Source organism: Lepus europaeus, chromosome 12, assembly GCF_033115175.1.
Source record: "Lepus europaeus isolate LE1 chromosome 12, mLepTim1.pri, whole genome shotgun sequence".
Lineage (NCBI taxonomy): Eukaryota > Metazoa > Chordata > Mammalia > Lagomorpha > Leporidae > Lepus > Lepus europaeus.
Genome location: NC_084838.1, coordinates 90,154,929 through 90,172,547, shown reverse-complemented (window position 1 = coordinate 90,172,547; position 17,619 = coordinate 90,154,929). Strand labels below are relative to the sequence as shown.

Below are 17,619 nucleotides of genomic sequence, written 5' to 3'. Positions count from 1 at the left end.
TCTGTCCTGCTTACTCCTCTTCCAGTCCAGCTGTCTTCTGTGGCCCGGGAAGGCAGTGGAGGATGGCCCACCTGGCTCCTGGCTTCAGATTGGCACAGCGCACCGGCCATGGTGGCCATTTGGGGGGTGAACCAATGGAAGGAAGACCTTTCTCTCTCTCTTTCTCTCTCTCTAACTCTGCCTGTCCAAAAAAAAAAAAAAAAAAAAAAAAAAAAAACTCTGCTAAGCGATTTAGGTTAATAGTCTCTAGGAGACAAGGACTGAGAAAAATTTCATTTGTGGATCTGGAAGATTGATGTGGTTTCAAATACGCATTATTAACTAGCGGGGCCTTAATGCTAGACGAGTCCGGAGTTAACAAAAGCCAGGAACATTAGAAAACAGGATCTCCTGGTAAACCTTGTGTTGAGTTTGTTGGATAACTTGCTTGCACTCTTGGAGAAGTTGATCGATTTTCTGGAACTGAGAAGAGTAAAAGGCACACACGTTAACCCACTGGCTGTCCCTCCACTACCTACCTGTCCAGTTCCCTTCCCAAGCTCAGGACAGCACCACGTCCCAGGGGAGCCGGCCACTGGGCTTTACCCCAGTCAACGGCGTTTTCCCTGAAGGCCCACGCTGCCTCGCCAGCCAGCCCCAGTCCGGCCAGGGGCCCAGATTCCTTCACACAAAGCCCAGGCTGGCTCCCGCAGGCGTGGGAACCCGAGCCAGGCGCCCCTCCTCCCCACCTGGGCGGAGCCGCTCTGGCACTGGCGGGAGTGTGGGGACGGCCACCCGCGCTCAGTCGCCAGAGGCTACTGCGCGCTTCCAGAGTCGGGAGCACCCCCGCCTCTCCAAGGGCCAGCTGGGGTCCTACAGGGACCAGCCTCAGCGCACGCCACCTGGCCACCTCCCACCCAACCAGGCTCCTCGCCGGGCCCTGACGTGACCGCAAGTGGACAAACCAGCCCGACGAGCCCAACCTGCCGCCCGGCCCGGCCGCAGCAGGTGGTGGCCCCGGACTTCCCGCTGTCGCGCGCCCCGTCGCGTCCGGAGCTTTCCGGGCCGGATGGAGGCGGACGGGAACCCGGAGGAGCTGGCCCAGCTGCGCTCGGTCTTCGCCGCCTGCGACTCGAACCGCTCCGGGCGCCTGGAGCGCGAGGAGTTCAGCGCTCTGTGCGCGGAGCTGCGCGTGCGGCCCGCGGACGCCGAGGCAGTGTTTCAGCGGCTGGACGCGGACCGCGACGGTGCCATCACCTTCCAGGAATTCGCGCGCGGCTTCCGCGGGGCCCGGGGCGGGGGCCGGCGTCGGGGCTGGGGGCCGCGGGAGTCCTCTCCCGCCGCAGCGGACGTGGGCACTGAGGCTGAAGACAGAGGGGAAGACGAGAGTGACGAGGACGCGGCGGCCGCGCGAGCCGCCCCGTGGGACACGGCGAGGCCCGGTTGCGCCTGGCAGGACTTCCAGGCGCGACTCGGGGACGAAGCCAAGTTCATCCCCAGGTACGTGTGTCATTTGGGGATGGGAAGTGATGGATGGGTTTGCTGCCTCCCCTGGTGCGCTGTCCTGTGTCGCTCGTCACCTGGCGTGATGTGCACCCCAAAGGGCCTTACTCTCATCTCCAAGTTGCTTTTTAACGCTTGCCGGCTGTCTTTGACTTTTCCGAGACGATTCCCCTAAGTTAGGACAAGTTAATGCGTTCAGGGAGCCAGGGTTTGGGGAGAAAGTTTGACTTGCTGAAGTTAATTGCACCTGCTGCAGTGCCGGCTCAGCGTCTGGCTCTGGGCCTTTCCCAAGTCTCACCTGCCTGATTACATCACCCAAGGCCTCCTGGCTGCGCCCTGGGGCTGCAGCCTCTGGCAGTTTGCCAGTTCCACATCCTCTATCACAGTTTTCAAAAAAAACTTTGCTGGACATTTTTATTACTGGACACAGACACTCCTTGATGCCTACTGTGTGGTAAGCGTTTCACGGGGTTCGCGCATTTGATTATGCACAACCACCCTAGGCTTTCTTGTGTGGCTGAAGGAGCAACTTAGATCCAGAAATTTAGACCCAGAGACCATAAGGGACTTGCTCACTTAATTACACAGCAGGGATCTGATCTTGTGAATGGATCCCAGGTCCCTTTTCATACAACAGAATAAAATGATAGAATCATACAATGTATTCTGTGCTTCTACAGTTTAGACAAAGGGCATAATACCAAGTCGCTAACAATTCTCAGAGAGAAAGGCTTTGCCTACAGGTGTGATTTCAGTGCCTGGAGGGAGAGATGTTCAGGCTTTCTTTCTGAACTTCATTTGCCTGCTTCCATGATACAAGCCTTGGTGTAATGGTATGTCTGGGGCTGCCAGTTCCACCTGTTCCTCAAGCAATTCAGACATTGCGGTGCCGTCCCTCTTGTTCCACTTCCTGTTTGGATTTTAGCTGAGCCTTCGTTGAGCCTGAAATTTCAGTGATTCCTCTCAGATCTTCATTTGGACTGGCAGTTTGCTTATCTGACACCTGAGCATCAGAACAGGAAATAGCCCTTGAAGGTGTCAGTGTGCCCCTTCCTTGCTTCAGAGGTTACACCTGCTGTGCTCACCGGTTCCTCCCCCTCCCAGGGGATTGCTGGGCATGGAGAATGACTCACTGCAGTGTAAGAGGGATTGTGTGCAGAAAGTGGGTGTGATGCCGATCTTTTCTGTTTGTTTACAAATGAAATAACATGAAATGTCTCCACCAGGAAAGTAGGAAAGTTTAAGCGTTGCTGTGTATCGTATGCTTGGAGTTCATCTTTCATCAGTACTGTAGCCTGAGTTCAGTTACCTTTTTTTTTTTTTTTTTTAAGATTTATTTATTTATGTGAGAGGTAGAGTTACAAACAGAGAGAAGGAGAGACAGAGAGAGAGGTCTTTCATCCGCTGGTTCACTCCCCAAATGGCTAAGCCATTCCGAAGCCAGGAGCCAGGAGCTTCTTCCAGGTCTCCCCTGCGGGTGCAGGGGCCCAAGGACTTGGGCCATCTTCTACTGCTTTCCCAGGCCATCAGCAGGGAGCTGGATTGGAAATGGAGCATCTGGGACTCGAATCGGTGCCGGCACCTCAGGCGGCAGCTTTACCCGCTACGCCACAGTGCTGGCCCCTCAGTTAACTTTCTTAAGTAACAATCTTAGGAGTGAGGCAGGGTGAGCCCACATCATCCTTAATATTCTATAGGAATCTACATCTCACAATTGTCAAGTCTCAGCAGCAGACTGGACACTTAATTGTTAAATGAGTTGAATAACCTTAGGAACAGTGTACAAATTAGGATTTAATATAAGTGTGGCATTATTATTATCACGATGCCTTTCCAAACTCTTCACAGATCATTAAATATAATGCTAGTGTCACCTGGTAGACCTGTGTCCTAAGCCCCACCTCTTTCTCATCTGAGATTAGCAAGTACAATATTTGCCTTCATGTACTTGTTTAAGTGGAAAAGAACTAAACTGAGTTACTTCATCTGATTGTTACCATGGCAGCTATGAGCTGTTTTGGTAAATTATATTGCTTCTATTCCACTTCCTCATAGGGCTGTTCATCTTCCCTCGCTCCTATCAAAATGTGATAAAAAAATTCTTTGTTAACAATAATGCCATTGCCATTATTTCAGGTAACTATCATTGAGTGCCTGCTGTGTATCAGATATTTGTTAGGTACTGTCCTAGGTCCCCAAGGGCAAAGAGAAGGATGAGATTAAGTTTATGCCCTCAAGAATCAAGAAGTTTGTAACGCAAATGAAATCTCCAAAAAATAGTATCAATGAATATTGAAAGTAAGACGGCCACTTACAGGAAACACCACAAACCAGTACTGTGGACATAACTCCGCAGAGTACCGCAAGCAGGAATTTTCCTCAAAGTCCGGAGTTTTTAAACTTTAAAAAATTTAGTTGTTCATTTTACTACATCGTATATGGGGGCTAATTTTAATATAAAATATTGTCTTTTCTTCTGAAGGGAAAGTTTTTTCTTCAGGAAGAGGTGTCACTGTATCGTGTGGCTTTGTCTTTCACCTGACAGCTCATCTTATCCCTGGCGGCACCTTGCCCCATGCCTCTCCTTGGGGCACTCATGTTCTCTTGGAGAACAGATAGTAGACACAAGACTGGTTCCTGCAGAGGCAAGTGTGATAGTGTTGATAGGATTTCCATCTCAAGATCATTTAAGCAAAACATTAAGCTGTTTGGACTTAAGCTCCCTAGTCCCAAGTAATTGTGACATTAGAGGGAGAATAACTTTGCATTGTCATAGGACGAAAATGGCCTATGGGATGTGTGCCAATACATTGTTTGTTTTCTTTTAGAATATTGAAGGGCCCATTCCCTTAGAGGCTGGGCAGAGGAATGGCCTATGGAATTGTGTCACAGTTAACCTGAATCTGGCAGGTGTAAATGGTCTATAAGGTTAGGATGGGCTGTTACCACTTCCTGGTAAGCTTGAATAAGGTCTGCCAGCAGGTGCAACTAGAATGGGTGAGGCACCGTGATTATGTAAAAGAATACAGGCAGGAAGGGGGTGCTAGGCCAAGAAAAGTGCTGGAACTAGGGAGAGAACATGGGAGGAAGGGGAGACGAGAGTAGATTTAAGATGTAACCCAGCCGATTTCTGCAGCCAGAATTGTTATCTTGGTGAAAGGGAGTTTTATGCCCAGTGGGTACTTGATCAGCGTTTGCTGAATAAATTGAATCAGTCTGTATTGTTTAATTCTTTGATTCATCAATGACGGTACTTCTAAAAGTTTATGAGAAATGGGATTTAGAGATAAATTTATTTTGGTGGCAACAATTTGAAATCAAATACATACTTGTATTTTTTTAAAAAAGATTTATTTATTTATTTGATAGAGTTACACACACAGAGAGAAGGAGAGGCAGTGAGAAAGAGAGAGAGAGGGGTCTTCCATGCACTGATTCACTCCCCAAATGGCTGCATGGCCAGAGCTGCGCCAATCCGAAGCCAAGAGGCAGGAGCTTCTTCCGGGTCTCCCACGCAGGTGCAAGGGCGCAAGAACTTGGGCCATCTTCTACTGCTATCCCAGGCCATAGCAGAGAGCTGGATCAGAAGTGGAGCAGCCAGGACCTGAACTGATGCCCATATGGGATGCCTGCACTGCACGTGCGGCTTTACTTGCTATGCCACAGCGCCGGCCCCATACTTGTATTTTCATAGTACATTTTCCTATCAACATTTGAAGATCCTGCAGACACATGAATTTTGTAGTTTTTGCACCCAAATCAACTAATCTTTTAACCTTATTTTTCATGAACTTTTTGAAGTCCAGTCCCCTGATTTTTACTGAGAAAGGGAGAGAGAGAAAATAAGCGTTGAATTCATGCTGTGTGCCTTTTCTCCATTCTTTCAGATTCCCTCCCTGTTGGTTCAAGTTCCAGGTGTGAGCTGGTGGTGGTGTTCAGAGATTGCCAAGCTAGAAGGAAATAGGGTTTGTGTGTTTGTTGAGCATTTGATTGATGGCTTGGGGGAGTGAGGAGGGCCTTTATTTCTGTCCTTTAGTCAGACCCAAAGGTTTTCAGAGTTTTCTCCATTACAATTTTTTTGATTTTGAGTGTTCTTTATAGATTGATTCACTGTGATAAGTAAGCTTACAGTCTCAACTCATATCAAGGGAAAAGTGGTGGTGCAGCTGGCACTGGGACCACAGTGGATGTGTGAATGGGTACCTCAGCAGTAGCTAAATCAGGGGCAGAACCATGTCACGTGATAGGTATCACTGTGATTTGTGACTACCAGGCAAGGCTAGGGCAGGATTTGTTCAGACACCATAATAAGTTCTGTCCTATTAGCTGTTTTACATCATTTGTGATGTTTCTGCCTGCACAATGTTGGAAGTGAGTATTTTATTTAACAATTTGAAAACAAGACATTTAACTGAGTCTCGCCAAGCTACCTATGTATGAACTGTATGCAAACTGGCAAAACAGTTTAACTCAGCATGCCCTTATCAATCAAGCAATTATGAAATTAAAGAGGAAAGGCTCAATAATTGGATACCAAGCACACTGAACTGTGAAATTTTGCAAAACAAGTACCTGCCAGTCAGTTGGTAGAGGCAGAATTTCAGTACTGGTCAGGGTTTCTGTACGTTTCCCCTTCATGGGTTTTAGTGTAGCCCTTTCCAGTGTGGTTGTCATCCTTTGTAATACTGCCATTGCTTCATTTGCTCACTTAACTTACCTGATGTGGTGCTTGGCGAGATGGGAAAGGGAGAGGGGTGTTGGCAGCCAAGAGGCAACTGAGAGATTCTGAAAGACAGAGGTGAACAATGGATGTAGGAGAGATGGAGACAGGGTTGTTGGTGTAATCCTGTCTCAATTTCTCCTCTTTTCTCCTTCAGTAAGCTTATGGTCCTGGGTCACCTAGAGACGGGAGAGGGAAATCAGCTCTTCTGTCTTTGGGCTCAACGATTAAGTATCTTCAACACATGAGCATCTTGGTGCACTAAGGAGTATATATATTATTTCAAGAGAAACATATCTTTTTTACACAATGGTCAGTAGTATCTCATTCTCATTCTAGGATATACAATTTGTTCTACCCTTGCAACATGAAAGTGGGGTTTACCCCAGTCCTGGAGGAGGTTCAAGGATGTTTCAACTATGTGGAATTTTTGCCTTTGCTGATGATTTTGGGATTTAGAAGTCCACAGTAATGTGGCTTTCTGGAGGTTCCTCTGCCTTTTAGGGGTTTCAAACTAGGACTCTAACAACTATGTCTAGGTCAGTGCCAGTGTCCAAGTCTAGGTCCATGTGTCTGTCAGTGTCCATGTCTGTGTGTGTCTATGTCAGTGTCAGATGTCTGTGTCATAATCACGTGAGCACATTCAGAATCACCTGGATGACTAGCAATATTGCAAATTTTGCCACACAGTTTCCAAGTCTGCCTTTGTGTTTGTGTGGCATCCCGTGGCATTATATGTATTTCTGTGGTCTGACAAAGAAGGCAGAAAGGGGGACTTGGCATATAAACAGCAAATTCATGTAAACTGCAGGTGACTGACAACATACAGTGTTGGATTTTCTGTATTCTTAATAGGAATGTATTAGGAGAATGGGGTTTTGCTTAGAGAAGTGTGCACAAGGAAGCCACCTACTAGTACTGCACTGATATTGGACATGGGTACCCAATTTCACTAAAACTCTACCTCTGTTTGATTACCTGAACATTGCTAATTTTCATTTCATTAATTTTGTGAGTGTTTATTTATAAACATATTGGAGCTATCAGTCAAGGAATTTATTTCTGATTTATGTTTGTTCATTGTTAAGTAATGTGATATAGTAAATAAGCCAACTGTGGAATCCACTTTTCTCTGATAAGGTCTACATGATAATCAAGTGTGACAAATATTATTCTTAAGGATGTGAAATGCTCAAAAACTATATTGGTTGGGAAACAATTGTCTCTATTTTCCATTGTGTATCAATCACCTCCATCATTTAAATTGACAGCATATACTATGGAAGAACTTCATGTTAAATTATCCAATCTTAAGCAAGAAATATCACCTTCATTTTACCACAGAAGGAACTCTTCTTGCTTTTTCAAAATAATTTATCTTAGAAAGAGAATGACAGACAGAAAGAGAGCTCCTGTTTGCTGGTTCACTCCTTAGGTGCTAACTTTAGGTGGGGCTGGGCCAGGCTGAAGCCAGAGCTGGTAACTCAGTTCAGATCTCCAACATGAGTGGCAGAAACCCAACTGCTTGAACCATTACCACTGGATCCCAGGACCTGCATTAGCAGGAAGCTGGAATCAGGAGCTGGAGCGAGGTCAAACCCAGGCACACATTGGTTGTAGATATCTCGATCAGTCTCTTAATTGCTAGGTCAAACACCTACCCTGCTTGTCTTACCTTTTCCTGTTTCTCGTGCATTCATTCACTTAACAAACATTTTTCAGTATCTACCGTATGCCCGGGACTGCAACAAGTACTTAATGCTTAGAAGTAGTATCCTTCAAAAAAATCAAAATTTCCTAACCAGTTTCCCTCCATCCAGTAGGTGATGACTCCTGTGAGGATACAGACTAGGAAGAATCAGAGGGTGGATAGCCAGGGTCCAGCTCTCACTAGTGGTCAGAGATCAAGCAGAGTAGCTACCTGCAGCGCTACCTCTTCCCTATTATAGAGAAGTCACACCTTCATGTTTTCCTGCAGGAGGCCAACATCTGCCAAAGCTCTTTATGTTTTGTAATGGTGGAACAGCTCTATCAAGAGATTCTTGGACCCTGTCAGATGATCTCCAAGTTCACTTCCATTCTTACCACCCACTTATGGGCTATGGTTGATGTAGTCCAGTGGGGCCCACAAACCCAGATACCTTCATGGCCAGGGAGTTAACTGATCCTATGACATGGAGTCTGGGTCCAGGGAGAGCCTCTGTCTCCGTTCCACCACTCCTCAGCTCCTGACAGCTGCTGCCATGTAGGTTCAGTGTTGTCAGCAATGCATACACTATGAAAGGTCAAAGCACACAGTTGGGAAAGATAACTTGTCCAGTTTCCAGCACCCTGTTAAGTTCAAGTGTGAGGTATGATCCATATTGATTCAAGCATGGGGTTCCATTGCACCCTAACTTAAAAGTTTAATTGTGCTACTTCTTCCTTTTGCAACTATTGGGATAGTATTTTGTCATAACTCTTTTTTGCACTTGGATATTTTTTAACTTTGCAGGTCAAGCTCAACATATATGTAATATTTCCTGTCTCCATGTTATGCCACCAAGAAGATCTATCTCTATTGGAGAAGGTCTGAGCTCTCATTGCATTGTGGTGCCCAGGACACCTTCTATCCTGATATTTTCTTTCTCTTCACTTGGGGCTGCAAGTAACTGGCTAGCACAGTTTTTAAAACATATAAAAGGTCAATTTGGATGTAATGATTTAAAAATAAGGGCATTTAGTTAGGAGAGCTTGTTGTTTTTTGGTATTGTAGTGCTATTTTCTTTTGTTGTTGGAATACTTTGCCATATGGATGAAAGTGTTTTTACACAAATTTGAATAGCTACAAAAGCTGAATGTCTTGTTTTCTTTTATACTTGGTTTTTTTTTTTTTTTTTTTTTTTTTTGGAGCAGTCCTAAATACAGTTTCTGTTAAGCTTTACACTTTAAATGTACTCCCTGTTATCTGGCCTGGTCTTCCATGAGCTTCGTCTGACCATATTCATACAAAGAGCAGCCACTCCTTTCAATGTCAGTTTTTCAAATTTAATTTTGGGACCTTATATGAGAATGTTCAACCTTGATACATTTACATGTGTAAACTTACAGTGTGGGCTCACATGGCCATTTTGTTAGAATGTTATCTTTTTGACCAAGAATGTCCTGGATAGAACACAGAAAGTGCAAAAGGAGTTATCTGTTCTGAAATCTGGAGGCTATGGCGAAAGTACCACCTGTTGCTGGCTCCCTGCAAGCTTCCCAGTCCAAGGAGAGAAGTACACCTGGGAGGTTGGGGGGAGCATTCCTGTTCTGTGGCCCACCTGCTTAGGCCTGGCCCACTGCATTGTCTCACGCCCTGACATGACATAGTCACCTCATCATTTTTCTCTGGAATAGAGATCCAGTCTGCTCTGGGATAAGGGGGAAGGAAAAACCAACCCACACTGTTTAGGATATCCATGTGTTACTTATTTTTTTTTATTTTTTAACTGATTCAATGTAGTTCATAGATACAGTTCTGAGAATATAATCATATTACCTTTCTTCCTCCCTCACTCCTCTTTTCTCACTCCCTCTCTCTCTCCATTCCTCCTTTCCCCCTTCACTTTTGAGATAACATATCTCTAATTTACATTGCAGTCAAGGACTAAATGCTCCAGTAAATAAAGAGCACAACTTAAATAAAAAGCAAAAAGACTCCTGGTGTAGTAGAAATATGGACAAGGGCTATAAGCAATATTCAAATGAAAAATGCCTACTTCACCCCTATATAGTAAATTTAAAAGTAATCACAAAACATTAAAACTATAACAGTATCATTCTTTTTTAAAAATATTTATTTATTTGAAAGAGTTACAGAGAGAAGTTGAGACAGAGAGAGAGGTCTTCCATCCGCTGGTTCACTCCCCAGGTGGCTGCAACGGCCAGAGATCCGAAGCCAGGAGCCAGGAACTTCCTCTGGGTCTCCCATGCGGGTGCAGGAGTCCAAGGACTTGGGCCATCTTGTACTGCTTTCGCAAGCCATAGCAGAGAGCTGGGTCAGAAGAGGAGCAGCCGGGACTAGAACCGGCACCCAAATGGGATGCTGGCACTTCAAGCTGGGGCTTTAACCCACTGCGCCACAGCACCGGCCCCGATAGTATCATTCTTAACCATTAGTTTGTCAAAGGTATGAAAAAAGCTTGACAAACTATATTTGCAGCAATACTGATAAAAAAGATAAAGATCTTTTTTTTGTTTTGTTTTGTGATTTTTAAAAAAATTTACCTCCCACACACAAGGTATTCACCTTTCTGTGTTTGGCTGAAGAAATCCAAGTTTTAGGACATTCTTGTGTTGTATTTTCTGACAGACATTCACTTCTTGGATTTTTTCCTCCTTGGTGATCTGTTGGTCTAGTGCGAACTTTAGGCTGGCTGTTAAGATTAGCTTGGAGATGCTCATGAATGAATTATAGAACAGGTGTTTCTACTCTATCACAGTGTATGCATTCCAGCAAGACCTGATGTTCTCTATACACACACAGGGCCTATAACAAACAAGTAGGGATGGCACACACCACTCAATATCTTTACAACTCTGTTTCCAGAAAATACTAATGCCAGTAATCCTAAAACAATACCAGTAACAAGAAAATAGTAGCATTAGATTTTTAGTAGACAGAGAATACCTGTATCATGTTTGAAAAAAAAAACACAATTTTTTTAAGGGGGAAAGGTAATATAATGGAAAGGGATATATGGGTCATGACTGCATAGTTATGGTGACAAGGACAAAAGGCACAAAGATCTGAGAGAATCCAGACAAAGTGCATGAGATTGGTCATTGTGTCCAGCGCTGTCTTAGTGTGCACCTGTTGCATTCAGCTGGGGGCCTTTACTTGGGGAGATAGAAGATTAACATCCTGGGAAAGTTATTTTCACATTGTCATCATTCACCTGTTGACTTAGTGAATGAGCTGTCTGATGCCACAGGTATTATGGTGGAATAGTCCTAGCCTTGAGTACAAATTCATGGGAGGGTATAGCAAGACCAAAAAGAGTAAGGTACAAAGACCAAAAAGAGTAGTAAGTTGTGTATATACAGATTCAATTTTTTATATTGATCTGAGAGGATAATGTATCACCTCTCTCACAGGAATACAAGAATAAACTGTCTTCAACTTAATAAAAGTCTGTCAGCCCACAGACTAGCCTGGCTAGAATTAAAATATCATGAGTTAGCTGAGCATTCGTGGTCACAGAAAGTGGCCAGAGTGACCTACTCCTTTAAATGATATTTAAAATTAGTTTTTATCTGGCAATGGTTGAAGTTCTTCCTCAGCTCTTTTAGTGAGCGCTAGCATACAGATATTCACCACAAAGCTGGTACATTTGTTTGTGTGTGGTTGATCTCTGTGACAGCGCAGTGCTGTAAACCACAGGAATCAGAGTTCTCCAGGGAAACAGAACCAAGAGGTGTGTGTGTACATGCACACATGCACATGCACACGCAAGGGCACACACATGGAAAGTGGAGTTAAGTTTACTTTGGGCTTAAAAAGTTTGAAACGCACGCATATTCATGATGCCTGTTTTCTGTGAGGCTTTTGAAGATCTCATGTGCACACATATGTGCCTGTGTCTGCTCGTGCTTGTGTGTACATAGAGAGAGTGGGGTGAGGGAGGAGGGAGAGCTTGATTGGTTTTGAGGAACTGGCTCACGTGGCTGTGGACGCTGGCGACTGCAAGATCCACAGGGTAGACTAGCAAGCTGGAGACCCAGGGGGCAGCCGATGTCACAAGGTGGGCCAGGCCTAATCCAGGTGGATTTAAATGTTAATTTCACATGCAAACTCCCTTCAGGACAACTTCCAGACTGTTTTGCCAAACATGAGAGGACCTGGTCCTAGCAAAATGACATACATCAAATTAACCACAGCCACTAAGAAACTTTTTTTCATATATTCTAGTTTTGAGATTCTCTGTGTTGGTAGGATTTGTTTTTGAAAAGATCGGAGGGCATTTTTTAATGCTACCAGCTTATAAAATATGTAACAAAAGTATAGAATTATTTGAATCTGCAAAAATTGCCATGCATTATAACCTTTTGCACCTCTTCCAAATACTGAACACTTCAATACAACATACCAAGTATCTAGGGGACTTTAAAGTTACTAACATTGTTTTGTCTGCCAAGAAAAGCTTTGCTTTCCATCAGTGTCTGGCTCTGAGATGCCCTCCAGAGAGGCTTATTGTTCACCACTATTTCTACCTCTCTTTCCTTATCCTACAAGACCACTCTTTACAAAAATTAACTCCAAACTGAGTACCTCCCAGAGGCGACACCCTGGACCTAAGCCATCTGGCAAGCCTCAGTCATGTGACAAGCCATGCTGACGTTGGATAGTCCTGGACTTTCCCAGGCAGTCTGACTTCTTCCTGGCTGGCTGCTTCTCCTCCTCTCCTCCCTTTTCCCTCCTTCCATCCTTCCCATCTGCAGAATCTCTGTGAAAGAAAGGCACTGTGCCAAGAAATCCAAAGGCTACCATTTTCATGAGGAATAATAAGAATTTTCTTATAGTAGGAATGGGATCTTATTCTGCTGTTTTCCAATTACGGATTTCTGCCCCCAAATCCGTGGTTGCTGAACAGGAATGTGATTTGAGAGGCACAGGGAAACCCCCAAGTGTTCTACCAGGTACGGGTTCTAAACTCAGCCACAGGAGAGCTGCTGGATTTCCTAGTTGGTTCTGAGGAGCTCAGAGGACACTGTTTGTTAATCAGGTCTTTTCTCAGGCTTTGTTTCTCAAGGGCCTCAGACCAGCAGCATTGTACAACACCTGGGAGCCTGCTCTGAGGCCCCAGCAGACCTACTAGTGCATGGGCATTTATTTTTTTAAGATTATGTATTTAGTTGAAAGGCAGAATTACAGAGAGAAGGAGATATACATACGCACACACACAGAGGGGTGGGAGGAGTGAGAGAGAGAGAGAGAGAGAGAGAATCTTCCAACTGCTGGTTCACTGCCCAGGTGGCTGCACTGACCAGGGCTGGGCAGGCTGAAATCAGGAGCCAGGAGCTGCATCCGGGTCTCCTATGTGGATGGCAGGGACCCAAGTACTTGGTCCATCTTTAGTTGCTTTTCCCAGGCTATTAGCAGGGAGCTAGATTGGAAGTGGAGCAACAGAGACACAACCCAGTGCCCATATGGGATCTGGTGTTGTAGGTAGTGGGATTTACTCGCTATGCGACAATCCTGGCCCCTGGAGCATCTGCTTTTTAACAGGATCCCTGGTGGATTGTATGTGTTTAAACTCTGCTAAGGAAATGAGGATAATATGGGATATGGCCACATTTGCTTGGGAGTTGCTTTAAAAAGGTAGAAAAGCCCCAGAAAGAGAACACTGAACTGAGGCAAGAAAGATAAATTTGACTGACTTAAAAATGTTGCCATTCATTTATTAGGAATATAAATTTTTAGGTGTTCAAAAATTTATCACAAAGATAAGAAATTTGTCTTTCTTGAGTTAATGTGTATTTTATAGATATATCCTTCTATGACAAATGCCCATACAAAACAGCACCAAGAGTAAAAGTACATGGTTTGCTGAGTTTTCACAGACAGCATCCAGAACAAGAATCAGAACATTTACCGCACTCAGAGTGCCCCAGGGGCGTCCTTCCTATCATACAATCCCGTCACCCCAGAGTAGTCATTTTTCTTCACCTGCGATTTTACTTTGTATATTGGCTTCTTTCACTCAACGTTGTGTCCATGCCCTTGTAGTTGTTGGTCTTCTAATAGAATGTTTCACTGGATGAAACTACCACAATGCATTTATCCACTTTACTCTTAATGGCCTTTTGGGTTATTTCTAATATGTGGCTATTCCATAGAACTCTGCAGTGAACAGTCTGTCTCAAGTCTTTTGGTGAATGTGGACACATGCAATGTATTGCTTAAAGTAATCATTTGCAGCTTCCCTTGCTAACTGAGGGTCACGATTATGAAGTCTAGTTTTATCCTGGGCATAGTGTAGTAATAGCCCCAGAATTTGTAGACATGGTGGTTTGTCCTGACTTCTTGAGTTCCTCTGTGTAAAAGTCTTGGTCTTCAAAAAGTTCATAGGAAACATGAAGTATGGAGACCTATGCATGTATTTTAAAAATATTTCACTAATATGAACTTACCTTTTAATACCATTTCTCCATGAACTTTTTGAAGTTCCCTTGTATTTTCTGTTCTTGCTGCCTTTCTCTCTCTCTCTATATATATATGTAAAATATATATAAATGTGTATATATTATATAATATATATAAAGAATATATATAAAGAAATCATGCCATCTGAAATATATTTTTTTCATATTCATCTGAATATATATTTTTTATGTATTTATATATATTATATAATATATATTTATATATACCTATATATTTATATATATAAAGAATATATATATAAAGAAATTATGCCATCTGAAAATATAAATGTAAAACATGGGATTAAAAATACACAGGATCATGGGGCCAGCGCTGTGGCTCACTTGGTTAATCCTCCGCGCCTGCGGCGCCAGCATCCCATATGGGCGCCGGATTCTAGTCCTGGTTGCTCTTCTTCCAGTTCAGCTCTCTGCTGTGGTCCGGGAGGGCAGTGGAGGATGGCTCAAGTGCTTGGGCCCTGCACCCGCATGGGAGACCAGGAAGAAGCACCTGGCTCCTGGCGCGCCGGCCATAGCGGCCATTTGGGGAGTAAACCATCGGAAGGAAGACCTTTCTCTCTGTCTGTCTCACTGTCTAACTCTGCCTGTCTAATAAAAAAAATACACAGGATCAGTATAAGCATGATGGTGCAGTTGATTACCCTATCAGAGTGCCAGTTCAAGTCCTGGCTGCTCTGCACTTGTGATCCTGCTAATGCACTTGCAAGGCAGTAGATGATGGTTCAAGTACCTGTATTTCTCAACCCTTGTGGGAAACCCAGATGTAGTTCCTGGCTTCTGGCTGTTGCCAGCATTTGGGATGTGAGCCAGTGGTGGATGGAAGAGCTTTTTCTCTCTCTTTGCTTTTTCTCTTTAGCTCTCCCCTTTCTTTCTGCCACTCTGACTTTCAAATAAATATAAAGGGCCTTCAAAAAGTTCAAGGAAAATGGAAAATGTATATTGTGAAATAACTGTACCTGGGTTTTAATTTTTTTGTGCCAAAATAAATTTATCTTGTAATTCCATTTTTCCAAAAAGCTTTTTCAAGTGCCCTTGTACAGATAAGAAGTAGGTATTTCGGGATGGGTGTTTGGTGCAGTGGTTGAACTGCTGCTTGGAATACTGCCTCCCCTGTCAGTGTCTTGAGTTCAAGTCCCAGCTCTGCTCTCCATTCGAGCTTCTGCTGATGCAAACTGTGGGAGGCAGCAGGTGACGGCTCAAAGAGCTGAGTCCCTAGCACCGACATGGGATACCTGGAGTAAGTTCCTGGCTTTGGCTTGGCCCATCCTGTCACTTGTAGGCATTTGAGGAGTAAACCAGTGGATGGGCAATCTCAGGCTCTCTGCCTTTCAAATATGACTAATTAATTATTTTAGCTAGTTAATTAATTAATTCAAAAAGGGGTAGTTGTCTAGCCACAAAGGGGCCTGGCTCTTGCCTAAATGAATCTCTGGGAATCTGTCATTCTGTCTCTTGGCACCCCAGCCTAATATTTGGTCATTGAAATTATTTTTAATTCTCTCTTTTTTTTGAGTCTTGGTGGGGACGGAGATGCCTGGAAAACAGTACACGAATGCTTTGTGCATTTTCCTTGTCCACTCAGGCGAATTATTGTAATATTGTTATTATGGTTCCCTCTTTAGTACTTGAATTTAAAGCAACTGTTAAGCATTTATTTCTATTTGATTTAGCAGCATGTGGGCCAACTTTCCTGCCTAGAAGGGACATTATCCAAGCAGGTCAGAGATTAGTGCAGCTCAGACCACAAGGAAGGGGGACTGGAAACCAAGAGAATGTTGAAGATGTGGGGTGAAAAAATACAAAACCACAGAAACACCTCTCGCTGGAACTGCTTTTTTACTTGTAAGTCAGTGAGTGAAGATGATGACTTGGTTAAGAGGAGACTGGTTTTGCTTTTCTTGACTCTCCTGGGTGGGGGTCAGGGGGCTGGGGTTGGGGTCCTTCAGCAGGCAGTGTATGCAGATCTGAAGGCTGTTTCCTTTTTAGGGAGTGCACATGTGGGAACTCAAGTGGGCCAATTTTCATGCCAACTGATCCCTGTATAATATGAAAAGGTCAGATTGCAAGAAGAGTATTGGCTACCTTCTTTTTAAAGCACATCCAGAAAATCACCTTTCAGTTCTGCAGAAAATCAAATGAAAAAGTAATTAAACTCTCCAGCAGGATACTGGGAAAGCAATGAAATGAACAGCTGAAGCGCAGGGAGGGAAGCTTGTACCTTGTGGAGAATACACCCCAAGCACCAGTGAGGGAGACCAGGGGCCTGCAAGGTCCTAACTGTTGAAATGTGAAATTACAGATGTCAACATGTTATTTCAAAGACAAGGTGTGTTCAAGAAAGCTTGTAGGAAAAGCTCTGCAACCAGGTTTCCCTTCGTTTGGGATATTTGGTCCACTTTTGTAGGTTTGCATAAAACAGAGGGATTAGAAAACTGTTAGCTTTCTGTTTGATGGTTAGGTAGTAAGATAGGTAGGAAAAATCAAAGTTCTTAAGATGAAAAGTCAGTTTGAAAAACTTTTTTTCTGTGACATGTCTTTCTAGAGAGTCATTAAACAAACAGCCACATATGCAAGTAAGCTTTTTTAAAAATTTTATTTAAGAAATACAAACTTCATCATTTCATATATACAAATTTAGGAACATAGTGATTCTTCCCATCCTGCCCTCCCTTCTGCCCGTACTCACATCCTTCTTTCTCCTCCCTCTCCTATTCCCATTCTTATTTTTTACAGATCTATTTTCAATTAACTTCATAGTCATAAGATTAACCCTCCACTAAGATTAACCCTACACAAAGAGTTCAGCAAATAGTATGAAGAAAAAAAAGTTCCTCAACAGCCAAGACAAGTAAATTTTTAGATGATTCAAAAATGTAGTCATAGAAAATAATTTCTTAATAACCTGACCTTTCATAGCAAACTCATGCAACATTGGAAAGAGACACTTAAAGAGGCCAGAGCAGGTTGTATACAATCTCCAAAACATTTTCTTAACAGTATCATCTATACTCAAACATAAAGTTTATTTAACTGTTGAATAATATCCTGCCGTGATACTGACAATAGTCTAAATGCCAACCATTTGATAATTAGTGGTAGGCATTCAACATATAATAATGTTTTATATTATTATTAAATAATTCAATATATAACAGATGTTCATTGAGGAAATAACATCTACCATTGAGTGAACACATAGAATGCATTCATATCCTCAAATGTACTAATCT

General features: G+C 43.5%; 1 protein-coding gene across 1 annotated transcript in view; it reads left to right on the top strand.

Annotated features, from left to right (window-relative positions):
- The first annotated feature begins 1,048 nt into the window (after positions 1-1,048).
- Positions 1,049-17,619, top strand: part of LOC133771346 (ras and EF-hand domain-containing protein) — an 81,592-nt gene continuing 65,021 nt past the window's right edge. Inside the window, exon 1 of the mRNA XM_062207093.1 lies at positions 1,049-1,479. Within this exon, the coding sequence (XP_062063077.1) occupies positions 1,049-1,479 (431 nt within the window). The remainder of the gene's footprint in view (positions 1,480-17,619) is intronic.